This window comes from Triturus cristatus, chromosome 7, assembly GCF_964204655.1.
Source record: "Triturus cristatus chromosome 7, aTriCri1.1, whole genome shotgun sequence".
Lineage (NCBI taxonomy): Eukaryota > Metazoa > Chordata > Amphibia > Caudata > Salamandridae > Triturus > Triturus cristatus.
In genome coordinates this window covers 547,841,619-547,864,000 of record NC_140590.1, presented here as the reverse complement: position 1 = coordinate 547,864,000, position 22,382 = coordinate 547,841,619, and the positions used below count along the sequence as shown (strand labels likewise).

The following is a 22,382-nucleotide window of genomic DNA, read 5'->3' as shown; positions in this document are numbered from 1 at the left end:
AGAGTTCCTACTCAGGCTGTACTGATCTGTGATGGTTGCATGGATATGGCCTCCTTATTTGTCAGTCCCAGTAATCTGGGCCAATACAGACAGCAGCCCTTGATAAATGGAAAAGAGGTCTTGGCATTCAGGGGCACAAGAGCAAGTGTCACAATGGTGACAAAAGATCTTGTAGCTCCTGAGCAAATCATACTTGGTGAGATGTACCAAGTGACCAATGCTAGCAATATCAGGACAGACTGTTCCTTGGAAGTTGTTAATTTCACCTGGGGAGGGGTAACTAGCCCCAAGAGGTTTGTTGTAAGTGCAGACCTCCCTGTTGAATGCTTGCTTGGCAATGATTTAGAAACTTCAGCTTGGACTGAAGTGGAGCTCCGGACTCATGCAGAAATGTTGGGAATCCCTGCAGATGTTTTTGCTATGACCAGGTCACAGGCAAAAATGTCTAACACTGAACAGGCCCTGGATCCTGGAAGAATGGACCAGGCGCCTTCCAAGAAAAAGAGCAGTAGGGGTAAGGCAGTGTCTTCCCCCCCCTGACTCAGAAAGCAGATCAGTCTCTTGAGGGAGATGATCTCAGTCCCAGATGAGCTTGAACCTGATCAGATTGAGTTCTTGGGTACAGGGGGCCCTTCCAGGGAAGATCTGAGCCAGGAGCAGCTGACCTGCCCTTCTCTTGAACCCCTCAGAAAGCAAGCTGCTGATGAGGCTGCTGGGAATGCTAGTGGAACCCATAGGATCTATTGGGATGATGGACTCCTTTACTCAGAGTGTTGAGACCCCAAGCCTGGAGCTACCAGGAGGTTGGTTATACCTCTGACGTTTAGGGGCTTCCTATTAACACTAGCTCATGATATCCCCTTAGCAGGTCACCTAGGCCAAAACAAGACTTGGGAAAAGAATTGTCCCTCACTTTCATTGGCCTCACATGTCTGAAGACTCCAAGGATTTTTGTCGCTCCTGTGTCACCTGTCAAGCCAGTGGTAAGGCAGGTGGTACAACAAAGGCCCCCCTTATGCCACTACCTGTGGTGGGGGTTCCCTTTGAGAGGGTTGGGATTGATATAGTTGGTCCCATGGATCCTAAAACAGCATTTGGGCACAGATTTATACTGGTGGTGGTGGACCATGCCACTAGGTATTCAGAAGCTATTCCTCTTAGGACCACCACAGCACCTGTGTTGGCAAGGGCCCTACTAGGAATCTTTTCCAGAGTGGGTTTCCCTAAGGAGGTAGTATCAGACAGAGATGCAAACTTCATGTCTAGTTACTTGACTGCTATGTGGAAGGAGTGTGGAGTGAACTACAAAGTCACCACCCCTTATCACCCACAATGAAATGGGTTAGTTGAAAGGTTGAACAAAACCCTCAAGGGCATGATCAAAGGTCTCCCCGAAAAGCTTATGCGCAGATGTGACATACTTTTGCCCTGCCTTCTCTTTGCCTACAGAGAGGTTTCACAGAAGGGGGTTGGTTACAGTCCATTTGAGCTTCTGTTTGGACATCCAGGTAGGGGTCCATTGTGTCTAGTGAAGGAGGGATGGGAGTTACCTCTCAAACCCCCTAAACAGGATATTGTGGACTATGTACTTGGTCTCCGCTCCAAGAAGGCTGAATACATGAAGAAGGCAAATGAAAACCTTGAGGCTAGCCAGGAATTACAAAAGGCCTGGCATGACCAAAAGGCAGTGCTGACTGTTTACCAGCCAAGGCAGAAAGTATGGGTGTTAGAGCCTGTGGCCCCAGCAGCCCTCCAAGATAAGTGCCATAATTGAGAAAAAGGGAGAGGTTACCTACCTGGTGGACCTTGGAACTCAGGATCCCAGCCAGACTAAAGTCAAAAAACAGTGAGCATCAGCGAGAAGTGGGGGTAACTATAAGCAGATCCTAATCTCCTACAGCCATCGCCTCTGCTCGAAGGGTGAATGAGCTTGAGGCTCTATCTTCTAAACCTCCTTTTCTTTCTGTCCATCCGGACAAGGTTGTCCTTCGAACTAGACCTTCTTTTCTTCCCAAAGTGGTTACCTCTTTCCACACAGGACAGACTAACACTTTGACCACCTTCTTCCTGCCCCCACATCCTTCCAAGGAGGAGGAGAGTCTCCATCTGGATACAAAACGTGCGCTATCATTTTATCTCGATCACACAAAACAATTCCGGGGGAAAGATCAATTCTTTGTTGGCTATGTGGGCGCCAAGAAAGGTCAGGCCGTGCGAAAACAGACCATCTCTCGATGGGTCATCCTTTGCATTAAAATGTTATTCCATGGCAAAAAAGGAGCCTCCTGTTGGACTGCGTGCCCATTCAACCAGGGCGACGGCAGCCACTACTGCTTTGGGACATGGAGTTCCCCGCAGTGACATCTGCCAGGCAACCACGTGGGCATCTCTGCATACGTTCACTAAACATTACTGTCTGGATTGTCAAGCCGGAGAGATGGCGTCTTTGGCCGTTCAGTTCTCCGGGGCTTTCTAGTGTGAACTTGATTCGCAGACCCACCTCCGGGGTTGGTATTGCTGGGGTATCTATTCTAAGGTAAGGAATCTATAACTAATAGTCTCTTTCAGATGAACAAGTTACTTACCTTGGGTAATGATATATCCGTAAGAGATATGTATTAGTTATAGATTACCTACCACCCCACCCATCCTCCCTGTTCTGCGAACTGACTTCCAGAGTAAGGGACTCCCTTTCAGGTCCCTAGGTTTGTGCACCAGTGGTCAGTGTCGTGCATGGCTCTGCGCTTCTGGCGTGGAATGTCGTGTAAAGAACTGACGTCAGCATGCAGGGGCGGCGTCTAAGTAGATACCGCAACGTCATCAGGGCAATGACGACACCGACGACGAACGCGGAGTGGACCCACACCACCTACCGACACGCAGGGGTACTGCTGAGAAGAAATTCTCCGGAGCCAGTCTGACGCCTGGGGGTAGTTCTCATGTAAGGAATGTATAACTTAGGTAAGGAATCTATAACTAATATATATCTCTTACAGATATATCATTACCGAGAGTAAGTAACTTGTTCGACAAGTATGATCCAAAAGTAGCTAGTTTGTCAAGATATACTTGGTGAAAAGACTACTAGGAATGATATCATCTTATATATTGTAACGCCCTGAACGTCTCAGGATCGTTTAACAGACACGACAATGAGGACGCAACCACTTGTGAAGGGTTAGTTCTTTTAATGAAGGCAAATAAAATACAAAGAACAAACAAAAGTTATAGTCACTGGAATCCTCCAGGCTAAGTACGTTACCAGCCCACAGCACGGATGGTCCTAACCGTCCTCTGCATATACGCCGATCCCGGCGTATGCCAACAGAGGGCAGAAATGAAATGGCCGACAATGCCAATCGGTAGGCTGTGAGGGGCACGAAGAGTGTTGGGGAGAATCGAGGAGTCAGGGAAACACCCAGCCGGGGTCTCTACCTGAAGGGAGCAGCCGCTCAACCTCTTCCTCAGACTGCACCGGGACGCGGAGTCACCTCCTGGTGATGCGTCACCGATACCCCAATCACAAGCAAGAAGACTGAACCGAGAGCAGCCGCTCGATCGATCCTGTGGACTTCCGAGTCTGTAACGCGGCAAACACCTCCTGGTGTGCGTTACAGCTGGCAGTCCCTGTGTCTCTGGTTGGGCTGGGAGTTACGACTCCAACCAGCAAAAGCGCCACTGCGCTTGGACTCAGCCGAGTCAAAAAGCGAAGCTCAATGGTTGACCGGTAGAGCTTCCGGGTCCTTCACAGGTGACGATGGGGCAAGACACGGCCCAGGGAGTAACGACTCGACCTACCTCCGTTCTTGCCTTACTGGAGCACCACTCCGGAACACTGCTCTTCACGAAGCAGGTACGTCGGTGTAAACACAATATCCGACAGCCTTGTACCTCCCGGTTCCTCCCTTTATAGGGCGTGTTTTCCTTGAGTTATGTAACAGCTCTCCTGTTTACATAAGGGCGTGTTTCCCTTGAGTTATGTAACAGCTCTCCTGTTTACATAAGGGCGTGTTTCCCTTGAGTTATGTAACAGCTCTCCTGTTTACATAAGGGCGTGTTTCCCTTGTATGACAGGAATTCTTGACATATATGCCTCAAACAGCTTTGCCAATTACAAATACTTCCGAAACAGCACAAACTGCATAAGGAATGGGCACCAATATCTGGCTTATTCAATGAGCAAATTCAAATAAAGCAACGGTGAAAAAGGCTCTCCTGTGGCGGACATCAACAAAGAACACAGGAGTGGGTCTGTTGTATCTTCCACCTCAAACAGACTTTGTTCACCACAGATGAATCAATGCAAGGATGTGAGGCAGGTCTTCAAGTGGTAACAGCCAAAGTCAATGGCCTACATAGAAAACAAAAGTGCACATCAGTGTGCTGGAACTGAGAGCTGTTATGTGAGGGCTTTAGTCCTTTCTATTGCTATGACACCATTCATCAGTGTTGATCAGAACGGGCAGCACCAGATGGATGTTTTACATCAACACAGCTGCGGCCCGTGCAGGTAAGAGCGGTGGGGCTGGAGGGGGATTCGACAGACGACCACGAGCAAAATTTAAATAAATAATTTGTTTTCCCTCCTTGTCGTCTTTACCGAAATACCCCCAGCCCCACTGCTCTTACCTGCACGGACCGCTGCTGCATCAACAAACAGGCACTCACAAGATCTCTGGTACTGTCAGGTGAGGCTCAACACATGTGACATTGGGTTATAAAATACAAGATATTTCTGAAGACTGAACATCTACCAGAAGCAGATAAAGACCAGATGGACTACCTCAGCCTCACATTGCAGAGTTGCCACAAACAGGAAAGCAGTTCCAGAGAAAACCAAGATTAGACCTGATTGCAACAGGGGAACGCCAGTTCAATGCAAGCAGGTACCCATAGCCAGAATTATGAGGAAAGGTGTTTGTAATTGCTTGGTCAGGGACTTGTGTGCACTTTTTCCCTTATCCTGTTGATATCATGTCATTGCCAAACTCAGAAGGAAGTAATGCTGGATCCTCCTAAAAATCCCAACATGGTCCAGATAATGCTGGTTAATGGATCTCCTGCAGTTATAATAACTCCAACATTTTTCGTTTGGGACACACATGTATATCCCCTGCAGGAATCACAGGCAGATCCTTCATCACAACCAGGGATTGTTGAGGTTATTGGCAAGACTCCTGAATTTCCTGAGTTCTCACATCTAGACATCCATGTGGCCTGTATAGATATTCTTGCTTAGGCTACAGCTCTACTTGCTAACAGGGTGTACACAGTGAAATGGAGGAAGTTTTGCCTTTGGTGCTCATCCAGAGGCCTGCACCTATTCTCAATTGAACCTCAGCAGATTTAACCATAACTCTTAGACCTGGCACATGTGGGCCTTAGGCATGCCTCCGTTGGGGTGCAACTCGCAGCCATATCAAGGACCATCCTTATGGTGTCACAGAGTAGTAAGTGATTTTCTGAAGGGACTCACCAGAGTTTCCTCTCCTTGACACGGAAGCCTCCAATAAAATGGGAACTCTACATGGTATTACATGCGCAACTGTCAAGGTTCTAAATTCAACCAAACAAAAGACATCAAAGTCTGATCAGTTGCTAGTTGCAAAAGTGGTATGTCCTCTGTTATAGAAAGTCACTGTACACTCCACCAAGAGTATGGCAGCGTCATTGGCTTTCTATGCAGGAATGCCATTTACCAACATCTGCCAAACAGCTACCTGGAAGAATCGCCATACTTTTCCTAAGCCCTACTGTTCGGATGCTGTAGCAGAGAGCGATCCTCTGCTGGGAAGAGCAATGCTTCATTATTTTTTCAATTAGAGGTGGCCGATTCTATTATTAATGGACCATCTACAAACTTATGGTACTGATTGCTATTCTGATTCAAGAATGTGAATCTATGAAGAATTCTTTGCTGGAGGGAAACAAAATTACATGTCTGTACCTAAAGTTCTCCAGCATTTACATTTTTCATATATTCCCATGTGGCCCTTCCGCCTCCCACGTGGCCTTCCCTCCTCCCCAAATAGAGACTCTCTTCTTGTTAATTTCTGCTTTTTACACTTGTGCAGGAAATCTGAGGTGAGCTGGCCTCTGGGAGGGGTGGAAGCCATCGCACTCATCTCATTAACTGGATTTCAGGTCTTTCAGAAACAGGTAACTGCACTGCTCAAGTGATAATGTTTTAAAGTATTTTAAGGCAACTATACTGTCATACTGCTTCTTCAAGGGTATGGTACCTCTCCCACCTTCACAAATGGGAATTATTCAGTGACATGCATCACATCTCCGAAAGATACCAATGCTGGAGAACTATAGTTAAAGGTAAGTAACTTTTTTCATCCAAACTGGCGCATTCTCCATAATGGCCTTGCACCCTACATGTAATAATCTTGATTCATGTCTGAAAGGTCCCCCTTTATCAACGAGGATGTGCTTTTTAATTATCATAAAGCTACCCTAGGTGCTGGTAGCAGAGGATTGTTATGGAGTCCATTAGATGTTCTGGGAGTCCCACCCCAATTATTATGTGTCATACAGTCAACATATTGCGTGACCTGGGCTATAGGGAGACTGGTGCATGATCTCAGCGTGTGAAAAAATTGACACAAATTCGGGCCTGAAACAAAACGAGCACCCTGCTTTTCAGACTGTGTAACTCCGATTTTGGTGCAGAAGTCAGCAAAGGTAAATCGTCTCCACCTAAATTAGCCTCATAGCGTATTCAAGTCCATCTGAAAGAAACACATAGTGATAGATTCCTTACCTTAGAAGTACCCGCAGGCGTCCGACTGGATCCGGAAAGTTTTCGTCAGCAGTACTCCTGCGCATCGGTAGGCGTCGTTGTGCGGCTCCACGTGCGTCGTTGGCGTCGTCGGCACCGGGATGACGTCGCTGCAGCTACTTAGATGCGCCCACGCGCGCTGACGTCAGTTCTTTCTTTTTCCGCACCAGCAGGTGCAGATCCGTGAAGAGCAAGTACCCCCGTTCACTTTTTGACTGAGTTTTTTCGAGGCCTTTTGTCTCAATTTCTTCGAGTCACATGATGTTGGTGACGGACCCACACCGCGTGTGTCTCTACTGCCTGAGGCACAACCACGACTCCAAGTCATGCCCCGACTGCTGGGCCATGGCACTGAAGACTTTGCGGGAGCAGTCCCGCAAGTTGCTGGAAGTCCGGCAGTCGGCTCCGCGCCGTTCAAGGTTCCGGTCTCGTGGGAGGTCGAGGGACCAGTCGCGGAGCAGTCACCATCGTTCCTCTGGATCTAAGTCTTTGCACTTGGGGTCAGGTAAGTCGAAGCATTCCACAAAGAAGTCGAAGAAGCGTCGTTGCTCCTCGACTTCCCATCGTGGCTGAGGGTGCGGGTGGTGCCACCCCCGCGGCTCTGGCAGAGCCTGCAACGTCACCGCCCACCTACCCACCCTTTCCGGGTCCGTTGGGCGACACCTGCTCAGGTGCAAGAGTTTCTTGATGTCATGGACCGACTCTTTGGGTTGTCTGGCCCCGCCAGTGTGCCCACGGGCCCGACCGGGGTCCTGTCCTTCCATCGCCAGCGGCTCCGGCCCCGGCGCTGCAGGACACACACCCCCCCTGCCCCCTCACGGGATCCGGGATCGTACCCCGGTCGACGCCGGTTGACTTTATAACACCTACACCGACGTCGACCCCACCGGCACCACCTCTGACATCGCCCGCTCCTCGGGACAACGTCGTCCCCAGTTTCAGCCCTGAACCTGACACGGTGCCGATCCCGACGCTGATGGGGCCCTTTTTCCCCTATGTCCGTCCTCCTTATTTTCAGCCTGTTTCGCAGACTTCAGAGGAAGAGGAGGACTGGAAGGGGTCTGAGGACTCTCTCACACAACAGTGTGCTTATGATCCGGACTGGGTAGAGGATTTAGGGGATGCCAGTGGTCTTGACACCTCACCTGACCTTTGCATGCTGTCTCCTCCTACCGTGGCTATGAAGGAGGGAGCCAGTTACGCAGTGGTAGTATGTAGGGCAGCAGAGGCCCTCCGCCTCGAACTCCCTACGGTGGCCGTCAGGAATAACCTCCTGACAGAAGTGCTTCAGCCGGCGGCAACCTCTTTGGAGCCCTTGCTGCCTTTTAATTATGCACTTTTTAACATCCTTTTGGGCACTTGGTCTAGGCCCAACACAGGGGCTCCTGTGGATAGGAACGTGGCCCGCCGCCATTGCCTGTCTCCGGGCGACCCCCTCTTTCTCTCCCAACACCCCACTCCCGAGAGCTTGGTTGTCCAAGCCTCTGCTTCCCAGAGCGCGTTCCTTTCCTCACCCCAGGATAGGGAATCCAAGAAGCTGGAGCAGCTTGGCAAGAAGCTGTTTTCTTCTGCCAGCTTGGGCCGTTATTCCCACTCTCTGTGGGATACGGTTGTGCAGGTGCTGCCCAACTGTCCGGATGAGGCACAGACAGTACTCTCCCAAGCTATTGCAGCTGGGAGAGACGCACCAAAGTTCACTATTCGTTGTTGGCTTGATACCGCCGACTCACTGGGCAGGGCGATTTCCACGACTGCGGCGCCACGCGTGGCTGAGGACAACTGGCTTCTCAGGGGATGTCCAAAACACTTTGATGGACATGCCCTTTGATGGCATTCGCCTTTTTGGCAATAAGGCGGCTAGTGCGTTGGAGCGTTTTAAAGACTCGCGGGCTATTGCCAAGTCCTTGGGAATGTCGCCACTCGCCCTCCTCCGCCTTCCGCTTTTCGTTCCTGTCGTGGCCACGGAAGGGGTGCCCCAACACGTTCGTTCCAGAGCCACAGGCTCTGCGCGGGCGTGGACGTGGAAACCCTCGATGCGGTTCTGGGGGGCTAGCGGGCAGGTCAGTCTACCTCCACCCCCGCAGCATCCACTGCAAAGCCTTCCTAGTCCGACCTCTCAGGCCAATCAAACGCCAGTGGGTGGTAGGGTTCGACATAATCTCCCCCACTGGCGCAACATCACCTCGGACAAGTGGGTGCTGCAAATTGTCCGAAGGGGCTAGTCCCTCCCCTTCGAGACTTACCCTCCAGTCATGCCACCTCAGTACCACTGCATGTCGGGGGACCATCTTGCGCTTCTTCAACAGGAAGTCACGGCCCTCTTGGCCAAGGGGGCCATCGAGCACGTTCCTGGGCCAGAAGTAGGTCATGGTTGTTATTCCCACTACTTTCTGGTCCCCAAGAAGGACAAGGGCGTCCTAGCTTAGACCTTTGGAACGTCAATCGCTTCCTCCGGAAGGAGAAGTTCAAGATGCTCACACTTGCTCAGGTCTTGTCTGCCCTAGACCCGCAAGACTGGATGGTAGCGTTGAACTTGCAGGATGCTTACTTTCATATCCCCGTCCTGCTGGCCCACTGGCGTTACCTGCGGTTGACGGTAGGCCACGAGCACTTTCATTTCACCATGCTCCCCTTTGGCCTTACCAGCGCCCCTCGGGTGTTAACGAAAGTGATGTCGGTGGTCGCAGCTCATCTGCGCCGATCAGGGGTTCCAGTCTTCCCCTATCTCGACGACCGGTTGTTGAAGGCGGGCTCGCCCCAGGCAGTCGTCTCCCACCTCCAGACTACGGCCGATCTCCTGCATTTGCTGGGGTTCTCCATCAACATGACGAAGTCGCACCTGATTCCCTCTCAGAAGCTCCACTTCATCGGAGCGGTTCGGGACTCTGCGCAGTTTCGGGTTTATCCTCTCGAGCAGCGAGTCTGGGATATTCAGGTGATGATTCAGATCTTTCAGCCTCTATCCCGTGTTTAGGTCAGGATGACACTCCGACTACTGGGCCTGATGGCCACCTGCATCCTGTTAGTGAATCATGCCAGATGGCATATGCGGGCTCTGCAGTGGGACCTGAAGTTCCAGTGGGCACAGCATCAGGGCAACCTAGCCGATCACGTCCAGATCTCGGAGGGCACTGCACGACAATTGCAGTGGTGGCTCACGAATCGCGATTGGGTCAATGGCAGATCCCTCTCCCTTCCCCAACCGGAGAACACAGTTGTGACAGATGCGTCCTTTCTGGGCTGGGGCGGCCAAATAGGAGAGGCGGAGATCAGAGGACTCTGGTCTCCGGCAGAGTCCAGGCTCCATATCAACCTTCTGGAGCTTCGGGCGATACGACTAGCACTGAAGGCATTCCTTCCCTCTGTCAAGGGGAAGGTAGTGCAGGTGTTCACAGACTACACCACCGCCATGTGGTACTGCAACAAACAGGGCGGGGTGGGGTCGTGGACCCTATGTCAGGAGGCTCTGCGCCTCTGGACATGGCTGGAACATCAGGGCATTTCCCTGGTGGTTCAACACTTGGCAGGTTCTCTGAACCCAGGGCAGACGAACTCAGCCGCAGGTGCATGATGGATCACGAATGGCGTCTGAACTCGGACGTGGCGCAAGGTCTCTTTCAGCAGTGGGGAGAGCCTTAGTTAGATCTATTCGCCACCAAAGAGAACGCGCAATGTCATCCGTTCTGCACGTTGGAATTTCCAAGGCGGCACTGGCTATGCGACGCTTTTCGTCGCGAGTGGAGTTGCGGTCTACAATACGCCTTTTCGCCTATACCACTTCTACCCAGAGTACTGAAGTAGATCAAGCGCGACCGGGCCCAAGCCATTCTTGTGGCTCCGGACTGGACTCGAAGAGTATGGTATCCAGAGCTACTCGGCATGTATATCGATCCCCCGATCCGACTGCCTCTTCGGGAGCACCAGGGGACGGTCCTCCACCCAAACCTGTCCAGACTCCACCTCCTTGCGTGGGGATTGAGCGGCGGCAGTTGACGTCTTTTGACCTGCCTCCCGAAGTTTGTGATGTAATCTTGGCAGCCAGGCGTCCCTCCACTAAGACGATATATGCCTGCAGGTGGAATAAGTTTGTGGCATGGTGCACAGCAAAGGCTGTGGATCCCCTTTCTGCTCCTCTTTCAGAGGTCCTTGTATTCCTCCTTTCTTTGGCCCAGCAGGGCTCTTCTCTGGGCACTATTAAGGGCTATCTTTCGGCAAATTCAGCCTTTTTACGACTTCCAGATCAACCTTCCCTTTTCAAGTCCCCGGTTGTAAATAGATTCTTGAAAGGCATTACTCATCTTTTCCCTCCTGCTCCATTCATAATGCCTCAGTGGGACTTGAATCTGGTTCTGACATATCTGATGTGTGCTCCCTTTGAGCCACTTCACAACTGTCCTCTTCGTCTTTTCACTTTAAAAACAGCTTTCCTGTTGGCCATCACCTCTGCCAGAAGAGTGAGTGAGCTCTAGGCTCTTTCTTCTAAACCACCTTTTCTCTCTGTCCATCCGGATAAAGTGGTTCTAAGAACTCGTCCATCTTGTCTGCCGAAGGTTGTCATTGCCTTTCATATCGGGCAGACCATCACTTTGCCCACCTTCTTTCCGCCTACGCATCCCTCAAAAGAGGAAGAGAGGCTCCACTGTCTGGACCAAAAACGTGCGCTCTCATTCTACCTGAACCGCACACAACCGTTCCGGGTGAATGACAAGCTCTTTGTTGGCTATGTGGGCGCCAAGAAAGGTCAGGCCGTGCACAAGCGGACCATCTCTCGGTGGGTCGTTCTGTGCATAAAGGCTTATTATTCTTTGGCTAAAAAGGAGCCTCCGGTGGGGCTGTGCGCCCATTCTACCAGGGCGACAGCAGCCACTACTGCTTTGGGCCGGGGAGCTCCCTTGCATGACATCTGTCAGGCAGCTACGTGGGCCTCGCTGCACACGTTTACCAAGCATTACTGCCTGGACAGCCAAGTCCGGAGAGACTGCTTCTTCGGCCGTTCTGTTCTCGAGGACTTTCTGGTGTGATCTTGGTTTGTAGACCCACCACCAGTGTTGGTATTGCTGGGGTATCTTTTCAAGGTAAGGAATCTATCACTACGTGTTTCTTTCAGATGCACAAGTTACTTACCTTCGGTAACGATATATCTGTAAGAAACATTAGTAGTGATAGATTCCTTACCGCCCCACCTATCCTACCCGTTCTGCGAACTGATTTCCAGGGTTAAGGTCATCCTTTCAGGGCCCAAGTTTCAAGGCACCAGTGGTCAGTTTCTTGCATGTCTCTGCGTTCCTGGCACGGAAAGTTGTGTGCAGAACTGATGTCCGCGCTCGCGGGCGTGTCTAGGTAGCTCCAGCGCCGTCATCCCGGCGCCGACGAACGCCAACAACGCACGCGGAGCTGCACGACGATGCCTACCGATGCACAGGGGTTCTGCTGACGCAAACTTTCCAGGTCCAGTCTGACACCTGGGGATATTTTTAAGGTAAGGAATCTGTCACTACTAATGTTTCTTACAGATATATCATTACCGAAGGTAAGTAACTTGTGCTTCAGTACGCTGATCATACGCAGATTTTTAGACATCACCTGTGTAGGTCTCCTAAGAGCATTATGGCAGTGAGAGGCTTAATATATCACCAGCAATTCAGTCATAAACATCAGCAACACTCGGATCCTGATTTCTGGAAGGTGGCAGAAAAAACCTGTTGAATATTCCCTGGGCCGAAAGGGAGGTATAGGATAGTCTACCTGCAACTATTAAACGCTGAACTGTAGGCATAAATCCCATATTGCCTCTCTCAAAAATGAACTTCCTTCTCTGACATATTATTTCAGGTGTTTGCATGCATAGCTAGTAAGCCCTGCACAACCTCTATTCTAAACGTGATAGACCAAACCTTTGCCATCTTTGCTCTACAGGCTTCAGACCCACTCTAACAAAATGGTGAAGAGCCTGGATTGGTTATATTGCACAACTTTCAGAAATCTATTTGGACACTTATTACTAACATCCCTGGCATAGATAAACCTGCAGTTTGCTTTGCTAAATCAGGCCTCAGCATTGAATTCTCTTTTGGTGAATAGGGCTAAAAACTAAAAACTGGGATAATATACATAAAGCACTATCGTGGAATACATTCATCGATCGCAATGGAATCACCAATACCTGTTGCTCAGCCATATTAGATGAAGCTCTGAGTTCTCCAGATCTTACTGTTGTTGCGAGATGTAAACGAGCACAGACCTTTGCATGGCTCCATAATCCGCCATATAGGGCATACATGTACTGTGAAGAGCCTGCTTAAGTCCTTTCCCCACAATTCGAGTCCTGTAGACTTTGCTCTTAAAAATATAGTCTCTATCCCAAATCCTATGTACCTGCCCTGATGAGTCAATGCAGGTATTCGTCACTGTAAAGCAGCTGTAATATGTCTGAACAACAAAAAAAACTGAAGAATTGTGTCAATGTTGCGAAAGTTTCAGACATTGTGATAACGGTGTAGATGTAAATATTTTTTTTTGAGTATGTACATCACATTTTTAAATATATTTTTAGGTCTTTGTAGCTGCTTTCAGCTGGTCCTTTTCATCTATTGGTCTCTTGCTGTGCCTTTCATTTTTTCTTCTGCCTATTGCAGCATACAGCAATAGGCAGCCCATTTCAGCCATTGGCTAATTTCAGTGTGAATAAAAGAATTCTGCACTTCTACATGCAGCACACCCACACACAAAGCAGTTCCCTTCACAAAGAGCATCACCACTAACAAGTAGTTGCCTCCACTAGGAGCATATCCACCAGAAAGCAGTTCCCTTCAGTGCCTGGGAAAATACAAAGATAGTGTGTACTTTTTGAGACCAAACATTTGTTTTGCTTTTAGGCAATTGGTTATACATTGGCAAGGTTCTGGTAGGTGTTGCAGCAATAAAAGAATTTAAAAATCCTTGACAAAACAAGCACGGACAAAGCCAAAAGGTTGGACGGCAAAGCCAGATCATTTGACTTTGCCAGCTCTAGGCTGGAAGTAAGTGGAATGTAATAATTTTAATTTCCCAAAAAAAGTATGACATTCTGCATACTTTTATTTTTATGTAATATGCAATTTTTTCTTTCTAATTTATTGTAACAATTTTAAGTAATCAACAATGAAATTTTCGGACTGGCTGAGAGGATGGTTGGGGAAGTGGTTGGTGTAAAGTTGGCCACATTAGTAGTGGTTGAACAGATGCAGAATAGCTGGGGGATGTGTAGAGTGTTGTGTGGGGCAGGTGCTGAATGGTGGGAGTCTGGGCAGGGGCAATGTGGAAAGTTTAGTTGATGTGGAGTAGCAGATTGCAGAGTTAGCCCTTGTCCTTACGGTATGGTTTTGGAGGTGTGGCAGGTGTAGAGCTGTTGGTTGAATTTGAGGAGTATGGAAGGTTCTACAGCGACTAGTATCGGTGAATGTGGTGAGTGGGTGGTTATTAGGCAGAGTCAAATTGTGGGGAGGTAGGATTCACAGCTGTTGAGGTGAGGCACAGAGATGCACTCCGCACAAAGGTATGTACACTTTTGAGACGCCACCAATTAAGTTGTAGCAGAAGAGTCACAGGAATAGATATTTTCTTCAAAACAAGATGGAAGCATCTGAAAATGTTTGCCAGCTTAACAGTTCAGAGTGGTGTCATATAAAACACTGAATTCAATGGTCTGTCTGCCTTGCAGGGAAAGGAGAAAAGCAGGTAAAGAAAGTCCGCCCCACCTCCAAGATCCTTCTGCCGAGGAGGGACTCTGAAGATGATGAGGATGAGGAGGAACCTTGCAGAGAAAGCAGTCCAGAGCCAGAACCCAGTAAGGCTCTAACATCAGCATGGGTCCCTATAAACTTTCTTGTCACATAAAGATTGGCCATTTCAGGCCATACCAATCTCATTATAGGCTGGTAAAGCCCCTAGGGTTTCTTCCTTAAAGTACTTTATTGCATTGTTAATGGACGGGTCTGTGTAGGTGTCATTGCTCTCATAAGCAGTTAGAGAGTGAGCCTGTGGAGAAGTGTTTTAGACAGTTGTTGCCACTGTGGGGCAACTTACACTTGGAGCCATTTATGAAGAGTGCAGGTGAGCCAAAAGGGGTGAGTATCCTTTTTGCCAGCATTCCTGTGCTGAAATGCCCAGTTGTAGGGACCTCTGTTTTATCAAACCTACGTTCTAAAAAGAAACACCATGATGGGTTTAAGGAGCAGAGCTGATTTGTCTACCTACAGTGACAGGATGTTACATGTTTGTGGTGAATATGGGGCCACTCCAGTGTGATTTTAACCCTAAATGAGCAGGAAAGTACTCTAGAAAAACTGTTGGATAAGGAGGATGCTTGGGGTATCCTTGGCCATGGGTGTTACTTTTATTTCGCATTTAATGATACTGGTCTGGGTTGATGAAACTAAGGTCCTGATTATGAAGCAAGCAGAGCGGAATTACAATATATTATTCCACACCACCTGATTCTGAGTGGGCCAATGTGCCCGCATCAAGTTTTTCCAGGCTTTGGAACACCGGCGGTAAAATCTCCCGAAACAATGCATGGTGCTTTATCTGCAGCAGCAGCCAAGCCACTTTCCCAATATCTTTGTGGCATAAGAATCCTACAGCCATCTCTCTGCCAGAACTTAGCTTCCTCTTCCAACCCTACTTCCACCACCCCCACATCAAACCCACAGAAGCTGCAGCATATTTACTACCTGCTGAGAGCAGGTCATAGATGTATGCATCAAACCCCATTTAATTAGCCTTTCAGTGTAGTTGTAGAACTTGTCACTCCAGTCCCACTGTGTTATTCCCCATTCCTTGGGGTTTAACTCATAATTGCCCGATACTGGTGCAGTGTTACCGTACAGTAACATTATGCAGTGTTTGCACTCCGCCAGTATTGTGCAGTATTAGGGCCTCAGTAGTTGATCAGGTCTTGGATCAGAGATAGACTAACAGCCTAAAGCGAAAGAAAGGTAATGATTCTGAAAGAGCAGTGCCAATGACAAGTCACTAGGGTTTGGGCAGCATTGGTGGCATGTAGGGCTTTGGGCTGATTGGTATTTGACTGACTTAAACTAAGCCCTAGTCTGCTTTCAGAGTTGCAGGCGCATCCGTAATCATCTCGCTGTTCTTATATGCCAGTCTGTCTCTGCTGGCTCCATACTTTCTCTAACCTGTGCGCTCAGCACAGTGTATTCATCATCATCATTTAGCTTTATTTTGGTTAAAAACCATAAAAGCATTGTTACAGGAAGCAACACATAATGCGACCCAAAGTCATTTTAATACAATAGAAGCGTGATCTAACCGACAGCAGCAGCAAACATTGTTCAGTCATAGGACCCTAAAAGTGCCCAGCGCAATTTCGCTCATACACTACAAATTTGCAAGATTAAAATAGAGCATAATTAACTAAAATGATGTAAAATACAATTCATTCCATACATTAAAAATTAAAAAGGGATAGATAATACAATCATATTTTCGACAATAGACCCAAGGGTATAGCTTTAATTATTATTCGTACGAAAAGGAAAGGGTTTTAACATATGTGGTAGGTGGTGGCACCAACATCGAGTATGCATGTTGTGTTATATCTAATCCACGTTGGATGGTGCCGCAGGAGGGAGCTAACCCTGAACCCCCTAAGTGATAGACCGAAGGTCAAGCAATAACAACAAGCCTGTGCACACATAGCCAGTATCTTCAAGTCAATTCTCTGTATTGTATCTTAACACAAATGAGAGCACAGTATCACATATATACAGTGACTTAAAAGATGAATGATGATGTGTTGTATTCTCTCTTTTTCTTTTTATTCCAGAACGATTGCCCAGCCAACACGTGTTTTGTCTGGGGAGGTACCCCACGACTTCTTCAGGGCTTCTGGCAAAACAGAATGAGATGATAGTCTCTCTGCCGGTTATACTTCCGTCCCGGCTGGCGAAGGGAAGTGAATGTTCTAAGCTGTATTTAGTCCTTGAGTAGGGACCATGAAATGGAGGCAAGGGGTGAGTGCCTATGTCCAATTCAGAAAATGGAGTAAGTGTAAGAGTCCAGGAACAACTGAGTGTGAGAAGGCGCTCTGAAATTCAAAGTGCACTAATCCCGCCCGGGGAATTGGATATCGAATGTGGAAATCTAGAACAGCGAGTACGCTGTGTGTGCCATGCCGCAGTGTCGGTGCCCACCTCCAGTCTCTTACACTTACTCCATTTCCCGTATCGGACATAGGCACTCACCCATTGCCTCCATGTTCGGCTCCATTTCATGGTCCCTACTCAAGGACTAAATACAGCTTAGAACATTCACTTCCCTCGCCAGCCGGGACAGAAGTATAACCGGCAGAGAGACTATCATCTCAAACTGTTTTGCCAGAAGCCCTGAAGATGTCGTGGGGTACCTCCCCAGGCGAAACACGTGTTGGCTGGGCATTCGTTCTGGAATAAAAAGAAAAATAGAAAATACAACACATGGTTATGCATCTTTTAAGTTGCTTTATATATGTGATACTGTGCTCTCATTTGTGCTAAGATACGATACAGAGAATTGACTAGTAGATACTGGCTACGTGTGCGCAGGCTTGTTGTTTTAATTATTATTCGCATGCTGGACAACCCTCAAACTGGTGCAGCCTAAACAGCAGAGCCTCTGAGATGCCGGGACTTCTGACGGGGACCACTATGTGGTGTAACGGCCAACTCATGCCTAAGTATGCTCATCAGATGCATTAAGTTCATTTGAAAACAGATAGTCTCCTCCTCTATTCAGCAGCTTCCTCCTTATGCCCCATGTGTGGCCCAAAAACTTTGCAACTGCACAGGCTATCACTTGTTTAGTGTCGGATCCAAGTATGCTCAAAGCATTAGCATGGTCACGCATTAGCATGGTCACTTATCCCCAGCTGCTTGCATAAAGGTGTAAGCCACTTTTCTCTGTGATGAGAATAGACAGAGCAGGCAAATAGAACATGTGCTGGGGATTCTGATGCAGTAGTGCAAAGAGGGAAAAACCATGATGCCGTTGTGGGATTACATAATGAGCTAGTGAGTGCATTAAGGGGGAGTGTGCCGAACCTTACCTGCATATATAGTTTTCTGTCCAAAGGAGTCCGGATAGTATCTAGATAGGGTTCTAGGAGAACAGCGGGTTTGTAATCTGTAAATTACAAATTTAGCCGGCACTCATTTGGCTTTGTAGGTGCTGTCTGGACGACCCAGCCCCAGTACTGCAATTTTATTTGATCTTTACCGGGGAATGAGGCTGGATCCTGATTTACCCAATTGCCCTCTAGCCCTATATTGGCTAATAAAAGTTTAATGTTCTTTAGTCACCCTAACTTGTTCGATTTACCTAAGGAGATTACTTCATCCGAGACCTTAGCGTAGGAAGTTAACTCTGGGGTGGACCAAATCCTCTGCCAAAACAGCAGCGGACATAGCATAGCCTTATCGGCAATCATTTTCTTACCCAAATCAAGCCTTAAAGGATGGAGAGGTGTGCTTTGGGAAGCTGGACTATACTCCTCAGAAATATATTCTCCGCTCTGGCGAGATCGTCCACCCTTTCAAAGCCCCACAGCCCTGCACCATAGAGGGGCGCGCTCACTGCTGTAGGCCTCTGTCACAGACCACATCAGGTCTCTTCCCCATGACCTTGACCAGGCAGGGGGGAGGGTTGGTTGGTGCAGCATCCCAAGGTAACAGTAACATCTCTTTTTGTGCAGAAGTTATCCCGCCACCTCCAAAGCCGCCCACTCAGAAGCAGGCACTGCAGAAGAAATCCGAAGGTATTAACGGAAGCAAGGAACTGAAAAAGAAGCCTACCCCTCCTCCGAAACCACAGCCCAGTCGGGATATCGCTAACATCATCAAAATGCACCAGACCAAGCCGGGCCCAGAACCACAGCCGATCCAGCCTCTGAGGTGAGACCGCCACAGGCCACAGAGAATCCGTCTGCACCGCCGTCTGCGGAATGGAGATATGTGCATTATTCTAACACGTTACTTGCAGCGATAGGCGCGTGGCAGCCCCAGTCACGTACACAGGGGATGTCCAGCTGTCCGAGAGTACCGGGTCAGGCACATGGCATGATCAGGCCAACGACTCTTGGGAACCAGCCTCCCAGGCTCAGGCCACGCCTGACCTCCTCGGGCTTCGCCCCCACATAAATAGGACACACGTGCCAGGATTTTTACAGCAGGTGGCCTTACATCACTTTTTCTTTATTAGAATCTTTTTGCACTTCCAACTTCGTTGATTTCTTTTATATAACATCTCATTACGTTTAACTTTTTTTTTTTTAAGCCACAGCCGTCATAAAACGGGCTGCAGTACTCAATTTGCCTAGTCATGCGCCCAACACATCCAGACTCGTCTGTGACTAGTTTGGTACCAGCTAGCTTGGGGTCCAGTGGTTAGGGGTAGTGAGGTCCAGTTCTTGATTTCTTAAAAAAAGGGCTGTCTCCAAAAGCTGTTTGTAGGAACCTGCCACTGACAGTTTGGAATGTTGGGGTTCTCGAATACCAAGACTTGACTGTACCTGATGCCTTCCTCTTTACCACCCTACACCTCCTGTCTCTTAAGTTCACACTTCCGGGTTCTTTTTCATCCCTGCTTTTTCCCTTTTGTTGCAGTTTCCTCTATTTCTCGTCCTCCTTTTCTGTCTCTCTGTTTCTTGCATGTTAACACTGGCCTCATGAAAGCGAAGTCCTGCTCCCCAGAAGTCTGTACTCACCACCTGCTTCACAGCATAAATGAAGCACATGCCAGAGTTTTAAGTACTCACCAGATCGTCACCGAAAACACGATTTGTCTGTGAGAGGGCATTTCCATCATTGGCAGGTGCCGGTTTCTTTCTAAACCTTTCGGGACTCCAGACCACTTGTTGGTGAGCTCAGCCTGCCCCGCAGCAGCAGACTGGACACCTGTTAATGGCCACAAGTTTGAACCAAAGGCCTCAGCGAACGCAATGCCTATCTGTTCCTGTGTCTGTTCCTTTTTAGGTCTCGCCTTGCTATCGCGTAAGCGATCGCAAAGCGAGACTATAGTAAGGGGCTTTTAAAAGTGCTCCGAAAAGCGGATTGCATGGCGAGCACGCGCACAATCACGCGCATCGTGCCGCCATGCAATCCGTTTGGAATCACACTTCAAAGGGTCCGCTCGCCCGCCTGGAATGCGCTCCCCCGCTCCGCCAAGCGCGCGCGCGCGTCACGCTCCGCCGGGCTTGTCTGCATTCAAATGTACTCGCATTAAAACACGCCTGCTGGATTGACTGTTGCCATGATTCATTTAGCTCCTTCGCGACAGGCCAACATACCGCAGTAGTGCTCAGAAGCTTCAAGAACAAGTCGTCAGTGTGGCATCCTCAAATAATGGCATGCTCCTTTCAAGTATATAAAGGTTTAGCGAATATGTAGAGAGAGATATATTTCTTTGCGCAAATACTAGCGAGTACGCATTTTCTACTTCACAGCACTGTAAAAAATGAACCTCTCTTTTACCGACCTAAAGAATGAATGTCTGGTTTGCACAGCTCGGATTTGAACCTGTGCACATTGGTTATGCAGCGCAGTGAGAACTGCTCACTGAGGTAGGACCAGGGGCGTGGCTCAGTTAATCGTAATAGAACGAGAGACTGAGGTTTCTCAGCAAGCGACATATTGTAGCCACCGATAAAAGACACTGGACGGGCTGGGCATGGTTTGTGGTAGGATTGAGCTATGAAAATTAGATTGGTATTTGGAAAAGTAGGGAACATGCTGAGTAGCATTATTAAAAATATAGAATCATAGCGGTTGTGTATTAAATACATGGTGGGTCTTCTTCTTTTAACCTGGTGATTCCTAGGGCTTATGGGGCTTGGGTAGAAGATTCGTGGCAGACACGGCTAGGCTGTGGAATTCACTGCCGCTGGCATTCTGGAATTAAAGAAAGAAACTGAACTTCTCTCTTTTCATAAACTTTCAAAAACATGGTTATTTTAAAAAATTACTAAAACAGGAACGCTAACTGTGGTTTTCGCTCCTCTATTTTTTAGTCTGTTTTCTATCGTTTGAAATCGGAGTTCTCGCGCCTGGGCAGCCTTGGGTATTAGTGCGCGTTACAAATTACATTTTCATTTCATTTCATATTTGTATAAACCAAGCCCATGACAGTGCAACTTCTATAAAGTCGAACAAAGCAATGCTGCATTCACAGGGCAACACTAGCATGTATGCCCATGAGGCAGGGCATTGTTCCACTTCTGTTCTATGTTGTGTGCCCGGCTTTGGCTTGGTTGATTCAGGTTTGCATTTTTTAATTGAATATTTTAGAATGGACCCTGGTTTGGAAAAAAAGGAAGGTACAGTTCATAAGTAAAATGTTGCTGGCAGCCATTCGCGAACTCGGGGACTTAGTCCCCTGTTCTGAAGGGCTCGCAGCAACACTAAAAATTTCTGCTGCCTTTTTTTTAAGTATATGAGAAGGGGGCATAAGTAGCCCCCCCCCCTCCTCCTAGCCCATTTTGGGCCCCAGGTACCCCATCCCTAGCGGTCGGTTATAATATTTAAGGGGTGGAGATACACGCAGTCCTACTACCCGAGCCGTTTTTGGCCTTGGGGACATCCTCCCCCGGGGCCCACTGAATAAATTGAGGGGAGGGGTGCGCAGCGCCTCTCCCGAGCCTAAAGTGGGCCCAGGGCCAATTTCAAAATGAAAGTAGAGGGGGGCCGTGCCCTGGAGACTCCATCCCCAAGTCCATATTCAACAAGCATTTGCAATGCAATAGGTCTCGCATTTATGAGAGTTTGAGATATTGGCATTGTAAAATTACAATGCCTTTTATTTATGTTTTGGTTTTTTAAACAAATAAAAGGCATCATCATTTACAATGTCCGTAGCATAAACTTGCATAAATGCGAGACCTATTGCATTGCAAATGCTTGTTAAAACCTGCTCTCTGTCACAAGAAAAAAGTTGTTGTTTGCAAAGGTGCTCTCGGTCACAGGAAAAAAGCTGTTGATATTCAATAACACTGATTCATTTGTACTTATTTTTCGATGAATCATGAGTTTTGTGTAGTGTTTCATTTTGTTTTGTAGATAAATCCAATGCAGTGAGCATAGAGTGCGCACTGCTTGGGATTTATCTACAAAACAGAATGATTCATTCAATTACACTGCCTTACGTTAATCTCGTGGTCAAAGCCCGAGGTGACTGAGCCTTGACTATGTCCTGTGACTAAGTATTTATAGAGAATAAGCAGTTGTAATGACAGGCCCCGACTCCCCTGGCTATTCCTCTCCCCCCCCCCCCCTCCGTTTTTAGATCGAGCCTGGGCAGAGCACCGCTGCTCTGCAAGGCATACTGTGTTAGAGTATGCACTCAAGCTTCACCCACTCTCCGCCCATATTGTTCATTGGCTTGTGTCTTTTAGCTTTTGTAAATTCTGGCTGCTGATTCGGTAATCGGCTTATTAGTCAACCTTAGTACTTACTGCCTTTTCCTCATTTGTAACCTCCCATGAGGCCTGGCCCTTTTACTTCTGTTACACCGTCTGTGTTATTTTGTCTCTAAGCACTATTTTCTTTAGTGAGTTTTGTCCTACGGC

At 48.2% G+C, this 22,382-nt stretch overlaps 1 protein-coding gene across 1 annotated transcript in view; it reads left to right on the top strand.

The window, feature by feature from the left end:
* MYO15B (myosin XVB) overlaps positions 1 to 22,382 on the top strand; it is a 1,465,505-nt gene that overhangs the window by 929,150 nt on the left and 513,973 nt on the right. The window contains exons 32-33 of the mRNA XM_085614939.1: positions 14,487 to 14,612; positions 18,516 to 18,714. Of these exons, the coding sequence (XP_085471065.1) occupies positions 14,487 to 14,612; positions 18,516 to 18,714 (325 nt within the window). The remainder of the gene's footprint in view (positions 1 to 14,486; positions 14,613 to 18,515; positions 18,715 to 22,382) is intronic.